At 45.5% G+C, this 19,404-nt stretch overlaps 1 protein-coding gene across 2 annotated transcripts; it reads left to right on the top strand.

Annotated features, from left to right (window-relative positions):
• Positions 1–119: 119 nt before the first annotated feature.
• ZSWIM3 (zinc finger SWIM-type containing 3) lies at positions 120–18,982 on the top strand. 2 transcript variants are annotated; one of them, XM_081561001.1, is made up of 2 exons: positions 120–502; positions 16,581–18,982. In XM_081561001.1, the coding sequence occupies exons 1-2, from the start codon at positions 348–350 to the stop codon at positions 18,499–18,501; spliced, it is 2,076 nt and encodes a 691-aa protein (XP_081417127.1). In that variant the 5' UTR covers positions 120–347; the 3' UTR covers positions 18,502–18,982. The 2 variants fall into 2 exon arrangements, with proteins under 2 accessions (XP_081417127.1, XP_081417128.1); XM_081561002.1 differs by lacking the exon at positions 120–502 and adding an exon at positions 14,540–14,715.
• The last annotated feature ends 422 nt before the right edge of the window (positions 18,983–19,404 follow it).

The following is a 19,404-nucleotide window of genomic DNA, read 5'->3' on the forward strand; positions in this document are numbered from 1 at the left end:
CCTGTCAGTCTTCGGATGGGCGCGCCCATCTGCTCTCTAGCAATTGGGAAAAATGAGTGCCAATCCGATGAACCCATGCGTGATTGGATATGACGGTGAGGGGGCGGAGCCTCGAGACTGGATAATAAGGGCTCAGTGTCATTTTCCCTCTTGTCAGACAGCAAACCCACCTAACCCAAGACAACCCTCTCAGGCCGAGGGCTTCTCCTGAGCTCCGTAACAAAGTACCCAATAGAGGCCCGCTCTTAAGGCATCCTGGGCGCCCGCCAGCCTGTAGACCCTCCTAGGTGACCTCTGATCCCCGTGTTGATCTTAGTGCAGCGCCTGGGTGGGTCGAGGGGGCGGCCATGGAGCTAGGGAGCTGCTACAAGACCTACGAGGACTTCAAGGAGTGCTTCAGCGCCTACAAAAAGGAGAACAAGTGTTCCTTCATTCTCAGGGACTGCGTCTCCGTCCGGTACCACAGCCTCAACCATGGCACCTCTATCCGCGAGGACATCCTGTAAGGGCGTGGCGGGGGCGGGGCAGGAGGGTGGGGAGGAGACAGGACGGTCCCAAAAAGGAGGGCGGCCTGGAGGAGGGAGTGCACCTGGGCGCCCCCCCACCCCGCCCCGTCTGAGCAATTCCACACTGAGCACCTGCTAGCTGCCTGGGAAACGCGCAAAACCTCCACAGGCATCGCCTTTTGACCATCCACGTCACCTCCACTCATTCACGCCTTCATTCCCAGCTTTCCTGGAATTCATAACGACTGCAGTTTATCCCATTTTTTGAGCGCCTGCCATATCCCAGACACAAAGTATGGCCTTCACAGTGATAAAAACGCCTTGGCGAGAATTTTGTTCACGTCTTCTCTTTACAAAGCAGTAACACTGGTCAGTTATTGGTTGGTTAGATTGGTCATTCATTCTTTCATTCTTTCCTTAGTTCTGTAAATGGTTCTCGAGCTCCGGAGATTAACAAACCGGTTTTCAAACACTTCCCATGTCCCAGGCAGCGATGTCTATTCTAGGTATGCTTTCACCCACAGGGGTGTATTGAAAATAACAGGCAAATGTTATTTTTCCCATTTAGCAGATGAGAAAAGAGGCTTGGAGGCTAAGCTAGGGGTTGAAAACTCAATTGCCTTCAGGACTCAGGTGAAACAGCCCCGTGAAAGAAAACTGAACTTTTAATTTAACTATATGAAAAGGAATGATGAAATAGTCAACACCAGGTCTTTGTGCTAGGGAGAACAGCCCCATGGAGAATAGACATGTTTACTGGGCAAAATGGAGAGCAGGCCAATTAACTCCAGCTGATGGTCCCCATGTGAGAGAGAAGATCCAGTGTTCCCAGATATGGGGCAAGTGGAGTCAGCAGTCCAGGCTTTATGTGAATGTATCCACTTTTTAAAAATTGGTAATCAGTTCACATGTGAACATGCACTCTATGGGCCAACTCTGAGAGTCAAAGTGAATCTGAGTTTGAGACCTCTAGGTTGAGATATTTGGCCAAAGCTCACTCTCTGGCCAGGCAGGCAGTGTTTTTTTCCCTGCTCTGAAGTCCAGTGCTGTGCTGGGTACAGATAAATATGAATAAATAACTAAACTTGCCCTCAAAGAGCTTGAGATGGCATAGTACATGGACTAGTGTGTGATAAATGCTTAATTAAATATGTGCAGAGGAAGAAGTGACAAGTGTCTGGGAAGACAGGAAAGGCTTCACACTGGAAGTAATGGTTTCTGCTGGGCTGTGAATGAAAGCAGAAGGCTAGTGCAGAAGTTCAGTGATTAATATCAAATATCACGGAGGGGTTTGACCAGAAGGAGCTGTGGAGTGAAGACACAAATATATGAAAGAATGTGACATGTTTGAGAAACAGTGTAGGATGCCATGCCTGGCAGGAGGTCGTGTCAGTTGCAGTTCACCCATCAGTAAAAGCTTCCCTTGTGGCTTTACTGTGAAGAATCCACCTGCAATGCGGGAGACCTGGGTTCAATCCCTGGGTTAGGAAGATCCCCTGGAGAAGGGAAAGGCTACCCACTCCAGTAGTGTGGCCTGGAGAATTCCATGGACTGTATAGTCCATGGGGTCACAAAGAGTTGGACACAACTGAGAGACTTTCATCAATAAAAGGTCTTCGAGCTTCCCTGGTGGCTCAGATGGTAAAGAATCTGCATGCAATGCAGGAGAGTGGGGTTCGATCCCTGAATCAGGAAGATGCCCTGGAGAAGGGCATATGTACCCAATCCAGTACTTTATGGAGAACCCCATAAAGTATGACTGTGAGGTGTTTGGACTTTGATCTATGCCTGTAGCATCTTTCTAAGCAGTGAAAGAATGCAAAAAAAAATAATGCCCTGCTTCAAACTGCTTAACAATATAGGCCAGATAAAGTGCAATAGCCTCCCGATTGCCCTCTTGATTAAGCCCAGGACTATTACTAACCTGGCTCGCCAGACCATCTAACCCTTTTGACCGCCCCATCTGCACTGTGCGCTCAATCCTCGCCAACTCTTATTCCATGACCAGCCCCTGTCCCAAGCCCATAGCTTCCTAGTCCTTGCACTTAACCACTTCTACTGGTTAGAATAACCTTGCCCATTACTTATCTTAGCACTCTCTTCCTCAAACATCAGTTGTTTTGTATACTATCCTCTCTGTACTGTATATCCTGAACTACAATTTACCTAACATTTTTCTTTAAATTGTTCTAATATTCAAAGAAAGTTTAGAACCAATCTAAGTAATACTATATAAGAAGTAACAGTATGGTGGCCAAAAAATAGTATATCTTTTATAAGTAACTATTAAACATTCTTGTGTTATCTGCAGGCATTTTGGACCACGTGTGGAAAACTCTGTCTTAGGTAATTGTTATTTTTCCTTCAGATACTAGCATAATTTCCAAAAAGCCTTTCTTAACTCCCTGAAGGTTAGGTTCAGTGCTCCTACTCTGTGTTCTGACAGCGCTTGATACAGCTCTTTGCACATCCTTTTGGAATATAGTTTACAGAGGTTTCCCTGGTTTGCTAAGTTCTTTGAGGAGGGACTCTGGTTTACTATTTTTTGCATTCTCACTGATTGACACCATGCTGGTTGCTTTGAATCAAGTCCAAACACCTCATAAATGCACCTAGACACCCTTTGGGTGGATCAACTCCAGGGTCTAGCACAGGGCTAGTCCCACAGCAGGCCTTAAGTAACTGTTGAATGAATGAGTCATCGGGTGTTAAATGTGTAATTCAGCGAAACTGGTGCTGCAGGGACTCAGAGAAAAGTCACAGTGGGCTGGGGAAGTAAGAGAGACAGGGAGGCTTGAGCTGGGCCCTCAGAGACAGGGAGGTGTCAGCAGGTGTATTTTCTATTTGCTGCTGTAACAAATTACCACAAACACAGTGGTGAAAGCAACACAAATTTAGTAGCTTACCGTTCTGTAGGTTAGAAGTCAGGCACAGATCTGACTGGGCTAATACCAAGGCATCAGCAGAGTTGTGTTTCTGTCTGGAGTCCTTGTGCATGCCTGCTAAGTCACTCCAGTCATGTCTGACTCTTTGCGACTCTACGGACTGTAGCCCTCCAGGCTCCTCTATCCATGGGATTCTCCAGGCAAGAATACTGGAGTGGGTTGTCATGTCCTCCAGGGCATCTTCCCGACCCAGGGATCTAACCCAAGCCTCCTGAGGCTCCTGCATTGCAGGCGGCTTCTTTACCTCTGAGCCACTGGGGGAGACCCTGGAGTTCCTGTAAGAGAGTCCATTTTCAAGTCTTCCAGCTTCTAGAAGCTGTCCACCTTCCTTGACTCGTGGTCCCCTTCCTCCATCTTCAAACCAGCAATGGCTGGTGTAGTCCTCGCATCATATCACTCCAACCCTGCTTTGCTCCATCTCCTTCTCTGCCGCCCCTTCTGCCTCCCTCTTCCATTTTTTAGGATCCTGTGATTATATTAGGCCCGCCCAGATAATCTAGGATAATTTCCCTTTTAAAAAATCAGGTAATTAGTAACCTTGATTCCATCTGCAACCTTAATTCCCCTTTGCCATGTAACCCAATGTATTGACAAATTTTAGAGAGGAGGCAGTTGGCATCTTCAGGGGCCCATCTGCCTATCACAGGAGGGTTACATCCTGGAGGGAGAAGTGGTGTGGGAGCTGGTGCATCTGTTACCATGCTGTCCCTGGAAGGCAGTGAGGAGACATACTTACTAGAAGGAAGATTTATGCTGGAGCAGTACCAAAAAGAATGGCAGGGACTTAGCTAACAGAGGTGCAGGTTGGTTTTATTTATTTTTGCACGTTGAACAGTTTTTAAAATGAATTTGCTTTCGAGTGGTCAATACAGTCATTTAATTTTTTAAAAATTTCAAATTACATCAAAGTTTGCAAAAGGCAGTGTCCCTTCCAGTATGTTATCTAGAGACAACCACTCTTATCTTCCTGACATACTCTGAGCTTGAAAAAATATATCTTGTGGGTACATATGTACCTTAAAAAAAAAAAAACAAAAAAACAGGTGACTCACTTTTTTTTTTGGTGGCAACGCACCACCTGTGGGGCCTGAGTTCCCTAACCAGGGGTTGAACTCAGACCCCCTGCATTGGAGTCTTAACCACTGGACCATTGGGGAAGTCCCTTGCATACTACTTTTACATATCATTCTGCACCTTGCTTTTCTCACTTTTCAGTGTATTTTGGAGATTACTCCACATCACTCCATTGTATGAGTCATTTAATTCATTGATTTTGACGACTGTTAACTGAAAACTTACTCCATGCTCGTGTCTGGAAACAGTGTTGAAAAACATAAGTGGAGTCCCTGCCTTCATAGAGCTTTCCCTCCAGTCAGGGAGACAAATATTAAACTCTAATCGCAGAAATAATGATTTCCTTAAAATAGTAGTAAGAGGGAATTCCCTGGCAGTCCAGTGGTTAGGACTCTGCAATTTCACTGCCAAGGGCCCAGGTTCCATCTCTGGTCAGCCTCAAAGCCAATCAGTCAATCAATCAATAAAATAGTAGTAAGAGTCTAGGAAAGACTAATAGTAAGAGCCAAAGGAAAAGTCTAGGGTGCCAGGTGGGGAATGACAAGGAACTTTAATCTTGTACATAGAGTGTGGGTGTTAGCTGACACTTGATACCAGTGCAGGCTCTTGGGGAGGAAAAAACAGCCATCCCTGATATTTCGTGGAGATAAGTTTGCAGAGCACATTCACCTCCTTACCTGACTTGGCCCTCTGAATCTCCTGTCAGAAGTAGGTTTCATTCCCACTAAATGAGTTAATACATGTAAAGTGTTTACCACAAGGCCCACTACACAGAAAATATTCCATAAATATTATTGCCTTTATAATAAAGTTATTGTGCCGATGGGGGAAACGGCCAGGAGCAGTTGAATGTTAAAAGGACTAAAAGTTCTACCTCTCTGCTTTACATTAAGGCTCCTAGTTTCATTATGTAACTCTTTGAAGGCTGTTACCCTCTAGCTCCTCTGTTCTTGAGCAAAAGGGAGGAGAGAAGGTAGATACAGTCAAAGCAGGCAAGGAGCACAGGCCCGGGTTGTCTAAACTTGGAAGAGGAAAATAAGAGAACCTGTAACAAAAACCATCCCCAGCCCCAAATCACCTGGTGGGAGCCAGGGAAGTCTGAATTTGGGGTACAGTTACAGTCAAGGGAAATAAGAATGTGCAGAAAGGAGCAAGCAAATCGGAGCAGGGAATGGGGTAAGATTTCTTTCTTTTTTCTTTTTTGGCCGCACCATGCAACATGTGGGATCTTAGTTCCCCAACCAGGAGTTGAACCTGCGCCCCTTGCATTGGAAGTGCAGAGTCTTAACTGCTGGATTGCCAGAGAAGTCAGAGGATTTTCAGAAGTTGTAAGAAAGCATCAAGGTGTGAGAACTGAAGATCAGACCCATCCTATTTATTACCGCAGCTTCAAGTTCCCTCCTCAACCACTGGGTTGTAACAGCATCCCGGTATTGATTCATTCAACAAACTTCTAGTGAGAGGTAAAAAGGTTTACCCCTCCAGGCTTGAGCTAGGGCAAAAAGATTGAGTGAATTGTGGTCTCTACTCTTGAGGATAATCATATGCCAGAGCTAGTTTGGGAGGAAGTGAATTCTGAGCAGCTCAGGCCTTCAGCAGAGAGGGAGTGACTGCTTGTTGGGGTGTTGTAAAGGGTGTTCTTGGAGCTTGTGTTGGATACTGGCCCTGTGCCAGAGTGCACTGAGTTGGGCTTTTTGAGTGATGTATGGATGTGTGGGATGAGCACTTCTCTTGTGGTACTGGAGGGCAGGTGGGGGAAATGTTTTCAGGGAGTAATTTAGAGCAGTGTTTCCTGCAACCAGATAGACATACTACTGGTGGTCAGGCGAGATTTTAAGTGTTTATGTTAATATCTAAACATAAGATCCTTATTAAATAAAGTGAGCTGATTTAAAGAAAACCATTTGAAAATACTAATACAAAGGTTATAGGAATGGCTATGGCAGATGGAAAGGGGGTCGGTGATTCCTTGAAGTTCAGGAGAAGCTGTTAAAAGTGAGAGCTCTGAAGTCAGAAAGACAGGCTTTAACTCTGACCCAGGGCAAGACTTTTAATTTCCATGACACAGTTTCCTCCTCTGCAAAATGAGGAGGATATGGTGAAGATTACATAAAATACATGTAGTGGTTTAAGCACAGTAATATTTGCCAAAGTCATAGCTGTAGTACATGACAGAAAATCGTAGGTATTTTTAAAAGAGTCAGAGAATTGTGTCGTGGGAGTTACTACTAAATGACCCAAAATCCCAATCAACTGGGAGATTCTGTGATTTTTACGCTCAGTTTCCCTTCCTATATTTCTATGTATGGCTGTTATGTGTGTTTTTCTTTTTGTTATATCTTTGGGGGATTGATAGTCTTCAAACAGCCCGTGAAGTAGTCTGTTATCTCTCTCCATTGCTGTTCAGAATAATAGCTACCTGTTTTGAACACTGGAACACATTCCCAAAAAAGTGTTCAAAAAAGGTAGCTATTAGACTGAAGACTATCAACCTCAACATGAATCAGTCATAGGTATATATATACATATATCCCCTCCCTTTTGAACCTCCCTCCTCTGCTAAGGATTTTACAGACATTGTTTTATTTAATCCTCATCACACCCTTTGAACTAAGCCTTTGTTATTTGAGTTTTCATTTTCCACATATCCCTGGTGGCTCAGACAGTAAAGTGTCTGCCTACAATGCCGGAGATCCGGGTTCGATCCCTGGGTCGGGAAAATTCCCTGGAGAAGGAAATGGCAACCCACTCCAGTACTGCTGCCTGGAAAATCCCATGGGCAGAGGAGCCTGGTAGGCTAAAGTCTATGGGATTGCAAAGAGTCAGACACGACTTCACTTTCTTTCTTTCTTTTCTAGTCACAAGGCTGTGTAGGAAAGCAAAAATCATGCTAACAAACTAGCCACTTTTAAAATTAGTTACTACTTAGTCATTCCTTCCTGCTTATCTCCACCAATTCCATCAACATCTTTGGTAGTCAGTTTCTGGCTAATGAATAGATGAGATAAACCTCAGGATAATACAGTGCAAATAAAATTGATTGCAAACTGAAATAGCATGTCTTCCAAGAGCTGTGGTACTTGGTGAAGTCCCTGAGAGTCATGATAGAGAAATCCTTACATTCCCTGTCGGGGCCAGCCGACGAGTCAACGTAGGCACAAACGCGGGATTCCTCGGCTGAGAAAGAAATAGACACAGACACAGCGGGGGTTGAGAGGATCACTGCAATCTGTAATGCCAGTGATGCTTGTTTATTTTTACACACAGAATTTTATACCCTTATACCAGGAAATTCTTATACAACACAATCATCAAAAATCACCTAAGTAACATGCACCAAAAATCACCTAAGTAACATAAAGCTATCAATCAAGATCCCATGACTCTGTATCTCAGGACTCAGGTCGTATCTCAGGACTCAGGTCATAAAAGCCATTTGTCCTGTGTCAGATGCGCTCCAGGGGCTGCAAGAAGTTTCCTTAATAATTAATAAGAGGTGGCGGGACAGAGAGCTATGTCTGGACTTGACCCTTGAGTTAACAAGGCAGCTCCCAAAGCAGATCCTGCTTGTTGTCAGGTTGCCCCCCGCAGCTCCCCCTTATTTATTTACTAAAGCACTGATTTTGTGCTTTAAATGATCAGTATGAATAGCTGCTTTAATGTTAAGCAGCTCTGAAGCTAAACGCTTGATGCAGCATGGAATGAGACACATCAACAGCAGTAAAACGGCCAGTACAACCATAAGACCGAGAATATAATGCCAAAATGTACTCAGGGTAGGAAAATGGGAAAACAGCCCTTCCAGAAATCCATTAACAGTGGAACCAATATCAGTGTTTGGAGAGAGCGCATTTTCAATGTTTAGAATTTCTTGATGTAACTTTACCAAATCTATAGAAAGGTTATCATGACTCCATATTCCAGCAAGATGAGCTTTAATATGTTGCCACGGTGTATCTGATTTATTATACTCTTTTTGAGTGACACATATCCAATAATAATTAGCATGACATCTCAATTTACTCCTAAGCTTCAGCTCTTGCAGTTGTTCTCCTAAGTATAATACAGAATCATACAGGGCATTTAAGCGATCTTCCAATCGTTTATCAATATCTTCTTGTATTCCTAAAGCATTGGATGCATTTTTGGCAAGCCCAACTACAAAAGCAGCAGCATGAACAGACTGACCAAGAGCAATAGAAGCAGTAATAGCGGATGCTATTAACATTATCAGAGAGACTACCCCTAGTATAACTAAACCTACTCCTCTCCGAGGCCTGGAGAGTGCATCATTCAGGCGTTTCCATAATTCTATTCCTGTATCTTCATACCAGGATTCTGACACATTTACAGGGATAACAACAAAAGGAGGTTGCTTTACTATAAGCAAGCCCGACTTGTCAGCAATTCCTCGAATGCAATTTGACAATGTACAGTTTAAGCAGGTAATATTGTACATACCAGACTGTTTACGAATAGCAACAGACCCTATTATTATCATGAAGGGAAAAGGTACACAAGCACGAGGATATCTTCAAGTCTCATTCAACACAATTTCTTCAGGATTTTCTGTGCCTGTTTGCGACAAGAGCACTTTCTCGCCTGCAGCGGCAGCGAGCTTCCACAGTTCTGTCTGGAAGATCTTATTACCGCCGAGATTCCAAATGGGAGGATGAAGGTCTCGGTGGTAATACGCTTGGGCACTCATCAGATCAGGAGCCCAGTCCCAAAGCCGTTGTGTGTCATTATAGATAGTATACGTGGTAGCAGTTTTATTCCTACATAATGTCCAAGGCACATAAATCTGCTGTTCCCTTAGTCCAAGTCCACAAAAGGGAATATCCTTAGGCCCTGTTCCATTCCGCTGCTGGGTCTGTCCAGCCTTTTTTGTTATTGATGAGAAACGTAGAATCCATGTTCTCTGAGCAGTCTTGGCTCTGTAGAAAGTTTCTGTAAGTAAAAGGCAGCTAGAAGCATTATAGTTTTTATACATACATATGGGAAGTTTTGCAGAGAACCCTGTATAATTTAGAGAAGCATTTTGTGGAATAATATGTTTATCCGAGGATCTTCCCAGTGTGAAGGTGTCATTAACGTATACAGGAATGAATGCCATCTCCCAGGTGACTGGCTGCAGCAAGAGGGGGTCAGGGACATAGGCCCAGTATACCTTTCCCTGAACACCAGAAAGATTTTGCAAAAGCAGTAATAGTTGAATCAACATTACATACAGCATGTGTACAACAATTGACGACTATGATTTTGCCCCGTTTTTTACTCTCAACTATAAACCTTCCTGCCCCTACCGTATTTTTTCTTCACGCTAGAAATGCGTACTTAGGTGCACCTCTGGGCAGCGGCCGAGAATCTCCTAAACGTCGATGCCCCACGTTGGGCGCCACTTGTCGGGACCAGCCAACGAGTCAACGTAGGCACAAACGCGGGATTCCTCGGCTGAGAAAGAAATAGACACAGACACAGCGAGACACAGACACAGACACAGCGGGGGTTGAGAGGATCACTGCAATCTGTAATGCCAGTGATGCTTGTTTATTTTTACACACAGAATTTTATACCCTTATACTAGGAAATTCTTATACAACACAATCATCAAAAATCACCTAAGTAACATGCACCAAAAATCACCTAAGTAACATAAAGCTATCAATCAAGATCCCATGACTCTGTATCTCAGGACTCAGGTCATAAAAGCCATTTGTCCTGCGTCAGATGCGCTCCAGGGGCTGCAAGAAGTTTCCTTAATAATTAATAAGAGGTGGCGGGACAGAGAGCTATGTCTGGACTTGACCCTTGAGTTAACAAAGCAGCTCCCAAAGCAGATCCTGCTTGTTGTCAGGTTGCCCCCCGCAATTCCCCACAGCCTTATGCCAGCTGACAGATGGAGAAGGGAAACCAAGGACAATGACGTGATACAGACTTGAAAAGCAAGGGTTTGCAGAGCAAAAAATTAAATTAAATTAGGCCCTTGGGAAACATGATAAAGCACAGGAATATTTTGGTAAAATTGATCTTTACATATTGCAAAAGTGAGCCAGGAAATCAAGTATAAGAGTGTTTGGGGGAAATACATCAGGAAAAAAAAAAGTTGATTCTTCAAGTGGTTCTTTGATTATTTTAAGAATGGTGGCAGACAGCCACCATTATAGCTTATTATTCAGTTGCTAAGTTGTGTCCAACTCTTTGCAACCCCATGGACTGCAGCATATCAAGCTTCCCCGTCCTTCACTATCTCCCAGAGTTTGCTCAAATTCATGTCCATTGAGTTGGTGATACTATCAAACCATCTCATCTTCTGCCACACTCTTCTCCTTTTGCCTTCAATCTTTCCCAGCATCAGAGTCTTTTCCAATAAGTCAGCTCTTCGCATCAGGTAGCCAAAGTATTAGAGCTTCAACTTCAGCATCAGTCCTTCCAATGAATATTCAGGGTTGATTTCCTTAAGGATTGACTGGTTGGATCTCCTTGCAGTCCAAGGGACTCTCAAGAGTCTTCTCTATAGCGCCACAAATTGAAAGCATCATTTCTTCAGTACTCAGCCTTCTTTATAGTCCAACTCTCACATCACTACATGACTTAAATTTCATTACATATAATATTTTCATAATTTTCATCTCATTTTTTAAAGATCTGCTCAAATCTTTTTTTTCTACTATTTTCTATAAAACATGGATTCTGAAAATGTCTTTTGGGCTGCAATTAACTGAAAATCCTGACTCAGAATGCCTTATTTCTTAGCCCAGAGAAGATGATTGTTTCAGCGGCTCAGGCTTTTCCTTTCTTTCCACTCTGGCATCTTCAGGTCTCAGCTCTACCCTCCGGGTGTCTCGTAACATGGCACATCTGTAGGAGTCACATTCAGAAGAAAAAGCCTGCCTTGGTTTCCTAGAGACTTCCTATCATGTTTCTTTGCGCAGAATTGGGCTAGTATCCTACATGGCCATTCTTAACGAGATTACCTTAATTGGCTTAGACAAGCCCTGAAGCACTTAGCTGTGTGGGGAGGAATGACAACCTGAATGAAACTGGCCTGAAGGAAGGAAGGAGGGGGATGGGAGATGTTGGATTAATTACCAACCAATCCTGTCCTGGCCTTTTTTTAAAAAAAAAAATTTGGAGAATAGTTGAGGGAACTCCCTGGTGGTCCAGTGGCTAAGATGGTCAGGACACGGGGTTTCATTACCATGGACCCGGGTTTGATCCCTAGTCAGAGAACTAAGATCCCACGAGCCTCAAGACGTGGCCAAAAAATAAAGAAAGAAAAGAATAGTCACTGTACAATATTACATAAGTTACAGGTGTACAGTATAGTGATTCACAATTTTCAAAGATTTTACCCCATTCTTATTATAAAATATTGGCTATATTCCCCATGTTGTACAGCATATCCTTATAGCTTATTTTATACCTAATAGTTTTACCTCTTACTCCCCTACCCCTATCCTGCCCCTCCCCCCTTGCCTCTAACCACTGTTAACCATTAGCTTGTTCCCTATATCTGTGAGTCCATTTCTTTTTTGTTATATTCTCTAATTTGTTACATTTTTTAGATCCCACATATAGGTGACATCATATTGTAAATTATCTTTCTCTGCCACAGCCTTTTAAACAAATTCACTTTTGTGCATGCTAAGTCACTTCAGTCGTGTCCAACTCTGCGCGGCCCTATGGACTATATGGCCCACCAGGCTCCTCTGTCCGTGGGATTCTCCAGGCAAGAATACTGGAGTGGTTTGCCATGCCCTCCTCTAGGGGATCTTCCCAACCCAGGGATCAAACTTGAGTCACTGACATCTCCTGCATTGGCAGGCAGGTTCTTTACCACTAGTGCCACTTGGAAGCCTGAATTCACTTTTAGTCATAGTGATTATTCTTTGATCAGGTACTGATTATTCAGAGAACAGTGCTCCGGTTATTTCTGTATTTATAGATAAGACTTGGAGGCTGACAGGAAATGAAGTGATTTGTTCACTTTCACACAGCTAAGTGGTGAAGCTGGAAATTAAACTCAGACTGAAGAGGCAATTCATAGGACCTGGACTCCATCTTAGGCCTGTTTATGCTGATCATGCTTGGCCACCTCTCTAATGGACTCTAAACTCTGTGCTTAGTGCCTGTGGAAATGACAATAAAAGGATAAGACCCCCGTCGGACAGGGGAAACTTGGAGATCATATCCAGGTTACTCATTGCCTAAGAGAAAACATACACTAATCACCCCTGTCTCTGGACAGGCCATAAATTTTTCTGTACCTATCGGAGTGTAACCTCGGGCTTATTGATTATTGGCCAATGGTTTAACATAACACCTAAATGATGAGATTATTGTGATTGTATTTACCCTTCCTTTGTTTATGTAAGTCTCAAGGAATTTGGGGTGGTGAGTTCGGACACGTACACATGGGGTATAAAAGATTTTCACAAATGCTGGTTGGGGTCCTTGGCTAAGAGAAGACTCTGCCTTGGGCCCGCCGGTGTAATAAACTGCACTCTGCTACCTGCAGTGTCCTTCTGAGTGAGTTTGTTTCCCAAAACGCGTGGCTACAACAAGACCTTCTGAGTCTTGTTCCTAACTCAGATTATGTTGTCTAAAATGGCTTGACTTCACCTGTAAAAATTCTATTCATTACTCAAGGTGCAGTTTACATGCAGCAAGGACACAGATCTCATGTGAAATTAATCAAAAGCTCTAGATCTGTTCCAATCCCCATAGTCGAGGGAATTACTCTTTATTCAGTTATAAATGTATTGCTTGTACCTCTGTTTAACCTTTCACTTAGTTCTGACTTTACTGATCATCTATGTACTAATCTCCCTGCTCAACAGACTTTGACAGTAGAGCCTAATTTGTCTCCGTCACCTTCTGAGCAACTAGTATAGTGTTTGGTACATAAGAGACTTAGTAAATGTTTGAAATTCAACAAAGGACTTGTCCAAAGTTAATAATAGTGCCGGGATAGAAGCCAAGTCACCTGACAGAACTCTCCTCGTGATCTTCCTAATATGCTACTCATACTGTAAGATGAATTTTCTGTCATGCAATCACTCATTTAACGTGTGTGATCTGAGCGCCTAGTCTGTGCACTGGGAGTACGCTGGGGGCACAGTCCAGTTAGAGGAAAATAAACGCTACAGTGTAGATTGGCGGACTTCCTTCCCTCAGGTCCTGGCTGAGCATGCTGGGATAGAAGCACTAAGGGGATTCAGAAGTATAAAACCCTATCCCGGTCTTGAAGAGTGTCTATGTCTTCACTTGGGAGGTAGAAATAAATACAGATTAAAATTACTACAGTGCGCCAAGAATTCTTCCAAAAGCCTTGTGTATTTCACTGTGCGTAAGTTACAGCTCAATACCGAAGATTAAGGGAAGCAGGAAAAAATGACAGAGGCTTTCACCTAGTGCCCCTGAAGTTTGAAGTGCTTGATGCCAACAAGTACAGTATGTTTAGAGATCTTTAAGGACATTATTGAACCTGAACAAAGTATTGAGGGTCAAGTTGAGGAAGGTAAAAATGGGAATTCGGAGGGAGAAATATTTTGGAAGAAGACAGGCAACATAATGGTTAACTACATAGACTGTAGCCAAGCAGGTTTAGTTCAAATCCCAGATCCTCCAGTTTTAGCCAGAGGATTAAATTCCAGATTCTCATGCTCGAGAACCTCTTTAAGGCTGTTGTCTTGTCTGTAAAATGTGGTTGGTAGAACCCTTTTATTAGTATGAAATGATGCATGCAAGGGGTTTACATGGAGCCTGGTATATAGTAATCCTTAATATATGCAAAAGTGGGAGAAATGAATTTAAAAGACTTAACATATTGGAATTAAAAAGAATGCTGATGTCTCCACCCTGGGAGGTGCAGTCGTTAATGAACCAGGAAAGGGGGAAAGAGCTTTATGTTTGGCACTCACCAGTGCCTTTTTTTTTTTTCTTTTTTTTTGACTAGGTTAACAAGCATGGATTATGAGCACATAAAGTCAATAGAATGTGATGAGCTAAGATCTATGCCAAGATGTTGAGCCAGCGGAAGGGTAGGGCCCATCCTGAGGACTTGGGGGAGGCATCCTAGGAAAGAAGGTAGTTGCACGTAGTCCTGAAGGATGAGTAAGCTGTGAGATGAGGACAGGTTGGTAGGGCATTCCAGACAGAGAGACAACGCGAGCAAAGGCACAGAGGTGAGACACAGTGCAGGGGACCCGGGAAGCAGTCGGTCTTTCTAGGGTACAATAAAACAAGATGGTGGGGGCGGTGGAAAACAGGTGGGAGAGTCAGGCGGAGGCTATCCCGTGGTCACACCTTGCTGGCCTTGCCATACCACTGGGCCACTCCCAGAGCCAGGGATGATGTGGCCGCCCCACTGCTGTGCACACAGCAGGTGCAGGCGTTTTCAGCCTCAGGCCCCTCCGCCCTGTTATTTCAGGCCAGACATCCTATTTCTCTAAGCTTGCCCCACAGGCTGAGCAAACAGGACCAGCTGGATTAGAGTATTTGGAAAGGGTTGCTGAGATGCCAAAGTTGTGTCATGTCGTGCCAGGAGCTGAGATTTTTTTTCCCCTTCACTAATCTTTGGGTTGGGACCTCTCTGAGGAGGCAGAAGAGTTGACTCATTGGAAAAGACCCTAATGCTGGGTAGGATTGGGGGCAGGAGGAGAAGGGGACGACAGAGGATGAGATGGTTGGATGGCATCACTGACTCGATGGACATGGGTTTGGGTAAACTCCGGGAGTTGGTGATGGACAGGGAGGCCTGGCGTGCTGCAATTCATGGGGTCGCAAAGAGTTGGACACGACTGAGCAACTGAACTGAACTGAACTGAACTGAGGAGGCAGGAGTGTAACCTGTCCCACCCACCTGTGGTGCCTGAGTCATTCATCCAGCCCATCTTTGACAAGCATCTGCTGAAAGAATAGCATTTGTGCTAGGTGCTTAGAATACGCTGAGGATTGATTTACTCTTGCCACTTGAAAACAGCTCCATCCAATTGGAAAAGCACTGCATAAACGCCCAAGAATAGGTCACAAGGCTTAGGAGCTGTAATAACAGTGGATGACTCCTGTTTAGAATAAATAAAAGGCTGACTCAGGCTCTGGGCTAAATATTATGCCTGTGGCTTATTTAAATCTCGTAACAATCCTATTTAGTTTTATTTTATGATGTTAAGGAAACTGCATACAGAGAGGTGAAGTAACTTGCCCAAGGTCAAACAGCTCTGAGCCTGGATTCAAATCCAGAGAGTCAGCCTCCAGCCTCCCCACTGTGTAACCACTACTGCTACCCAGAAAATCTGCTAAGCCTTTTGTTTCAAATAAATGCTATGAATTTTAAGTAAGCAGCAATTACTGTGGCTTGAGGGCATTCATAAAGGTTTCCTGGAGAAGGTAGGACCTGATTTGGACCGCTGAAGATAGAAGGGGGGAGAGAACAGATATTCAGTTTAATTACCGTTCTCCTTTGAGTAGGCACTTGCAGCCTAGAACGGCAAAGCTAGCAGAATCCCAGGGATCATCTAGCCTCAGGGTTCTCACTCTCTCAAGAAGTAGACATGTTTCTTTAAGTCAAAGACGAACCCAGATCTTTCCTCTTAGAGAGGAAGCCCAGATCCACCCTAACCCCTGAGACCTCTTTTATTTTGGCTGCCTGGAGGAGGAGGCAGAGAAGGCAATGGATCCCTGAAGGCAAGAATGAAAGGACACTTGAGACAGCAGGTAACCAGGTCTGCTGTTGCCGCTTATCTATTTCCCCTCATATCTTTGCTGCAGATTGACAACTACAGATGGGAAAATGAGAGTAAATAAAAGGAGTTGGAGCTTAGAACTTCCATAGATGCAAATGAAGGGTGTTTTAATTGGATGGGGACTTGAAGAAAGACCTGAATACTTTGGGACTGGAGAGTGAACGTATATCTTTCTCTCCCATATCCTATACCATACTGTGGTCTCCAGGAAATGTATCAGGCACTGTAAGTCCCTACAGGGCCTTGATTGTAAGAGAAAAATGGGTGGTCAGCACCTGTTTCATTGTTACTTCTGCCTTCCCTAGATATGTGCAGGTGAAATTTGTCTGTATTAGGACCCAGTCAAACAGGAAGAGAACAGCAGAAGCAGACATGTGCCCAGCATACTTGCTTCTGCGGTACAATGAGAAACTGGATAGACTATTCATCAGTGAACTCAACACACAGCATATACACATTGATTCCAAAACCATAGGTCCTAGAGGAGACACCACTGGCAAATCTCAGAAGAAACCCCAGCCTGCACAGCCCGCGATCAACAAAGACCTCGTCACAGCTGCGAAGTCCCCTATTGAACCACTGTTTTGCTTAGACAAGGTCCAAATACCCGCCAAGCCAGAGCAGGAGGGCATCACTCCTTCTGACCTGGCCAAGATAGCCAAAGTGATGAAGAACTTTCTTAAGGTGGACCTGGGTTCCATGGCCTCCTTCAGTGTGGGCAGCAGCCAAGACCTGGACCGGCTCAGTTTCCAGAGCAGCAAGATGAGAGATCTGTTTGTCCGCTTCCCGGAGAATCTCTTGCTGCACCGGGTGGAGAACGCCCAGGGCCACATCCTGTACGCTTTCCTGGTGGAGAGCAAGGAACGAGAGGGGCGAGTGGTGTACTTCGTAGCGCTCAAGGCCGAGACAGCCACCTCCGTGGCCAAGAAGCTGAGTATCTTTACGGAGTTCAACTCAGATTGGCCCAAGGTCAAGGTGGTTTTCGTGGACCCGTCCTTCCCTCACCGAGCCATCCTGCAGGAGGTCTTCCCTGGTGCCCGCATCCTCCTCTCCATCTATCACACGACCCGACTCTTGGAGAAGTTGCATCGTAGTTCCGCAGATCCGTCCTTTAAACGGCTCATGAAGGAAGCCCTGCGGGAGGCCGTGTTTGTCACCTCTGAGACCAGCCTGCAAAATCTCTGCCAGATGTCCCGGGCCCTGCTTGACCAGCAGCTCTTCAGCTTCCTGCAGGCCCACTGGTTCTCCTGTGAACTGCTGTGGTACATGCACGTCAGGAAGGGCCTGCACGCCTGTAGCACCTACATGGACAGCCTCGATGTTGTCACCAGCCAGGTGTCAAGCCTCTTCCGGGAGCAGCAGTCCCTGCTGGACTGCATCCTCCGCTTCGTGGATTACATTGACTTCTTTAACACCAAAGGCGTGAAGAACTTGCCCACCGCTCCCCCCAAGTTAAAGAGAGCCCGGTCAGCAAGCACAGCCCCAAAGTCCAAGAAGCCTTTTGGCATCTGCGGAGGGAGCCTCAGCAGGGCCCCCATGCAGGAGGCCAAGCCAGAGCAGGTGCGGGGGCCGCAGCAGCAGCCTCCCCAGGGGCAGCCCTTGCAGGGCGGCATGCTGGACTCCTTACACCAGAGCGGCTCCGACCTGGCCTACAAGCTGTGCCACAATGAGTGGGCGGTGATGCAGAGCTCCACACACCTGGTGGACGTGGCTGGCTGCGCCGTGGACGTGCAGCTGCTCGAGGACTCCCACCAGGTGAGCAAAGATGGCTGCAGCTGCAGCTGCTCCTTTCAGCAGCGGTACCACCTGCCATGCCGGCACATCCTGGCGCTGCTGCACACTAGCCAGAGGCCCGTGAGCGAAGCCATGGTGTGCCGCCGCTGGCAGAAGAGGTACCAGCACCTCCTCGGGCCCAGCGGGGAGCTCCAGGACCCCGTTCTGATCCCAGCGGATGTAGGCCAGCCAGGGGAGCCCGGACGGAATGACGTGATTCAGGACCTAAGCAGGGAGCTCGCAAACCTGCTGATGCAGAGTGAGGGACCAGAGCTGGAGGAGCGCTGCTCCACGCTGCGCCAGATCATGGACATCTGGGCGGCCTCCCACCAGCCTCCTGAGCCCGGTCACCGGCCGGGGGACTTCAGGGATGTGGGCCGCCTCCCTTTCCTCTGGGGAAAGCAGGAGGAAGGGCAGGGACTGGCTCCCGCTGGAGCCACCATTCATGGTTGAAGCACCTGCACCAGCACGCTAGGCCGCCAGCCCCTCCCCCAGCAGTCTGAGAGCTCAAAGCAGGCAGGACATGCTGGGGTCAGCGTTTTAACCAACGTCTTCCTAGGTAGGGTTAGAAAAATGGTTCCAAGAGAAAGAAGAGGAGCTCTACTGTGTGACAGTCCTTTGAATCTGCCCCATTTCTGCCCTGCCTTTGGTTTTTCTTGGGAGCCTCATTCATTGTTCAAGGCCAAAGTTATCTCCATGCAGAAAGGTCATTCCTCTTTCTCCCTCAACCCCTGAGATCAGATCTTACTTTACAGAGATGAAACCCAGCCCTAGGATAGGGGGAGATAAAACGGACCTGGTTTCAGGGACTAAAGGGAAGGAGGGTGATACTTGGCTGTTGCTGCTCTTTACAAAGAATTTGTTTGTACCTATTTTTATTCATATTAAAGTTTTGTTTTGTTTCTGTTCTTTAAATAAAAGCAAATAAGCAAGAGTAGTGAGTTCTGCCTGAACAGGGAAGGAATCTGATGGGGGTTGTGCAGCCAAATAGAGTCCGATGCCTCAAATTCAATGATTAGCGGTCCGCCCCTTGCTTCATCCTCTTCCTGCAACCAAGTCTTCAACATTGAATTCAGGCTGCCTCATATTCTAGCCCAAAGAAGCCAAATAGATTGGGAGGGAAGAAACTTGGGTCCAAGACTTAACTGCCCTCTGTTTGCTGAGGGACTGTGGGCAAGTCCTTAATTTCTTTGACCCCAGTTTCCTCATCTGCGAAAACTAATCCATTGGCCTGTTCTAATTCCAGTTGCCCTTCTAGATTCAATGAAGGTTTAAGCACCAACACGGATTTTTGTTGTCATTGCTAGTTTCTAATCTTAGTCACCTAAAGCCTCGTAGCTACCCAGCTTTCCAAGA

Source organism: Giraffa tippelskirchi, chromosome 13 (genome assembly GCF_054371585.1).
Source record: "Giraffa tippelskirchi isolate mGirTip1 chromosome 13, T2T-mGirTip1v1.2.pri, whole genome shotgun sequence".
Lineage (NCBI taxonomy): Eukaryota > Metazoa > Chordata > Mammalia > Artiodactyla > Giraffidae > Giraffa > Giraffa tippelskirchi.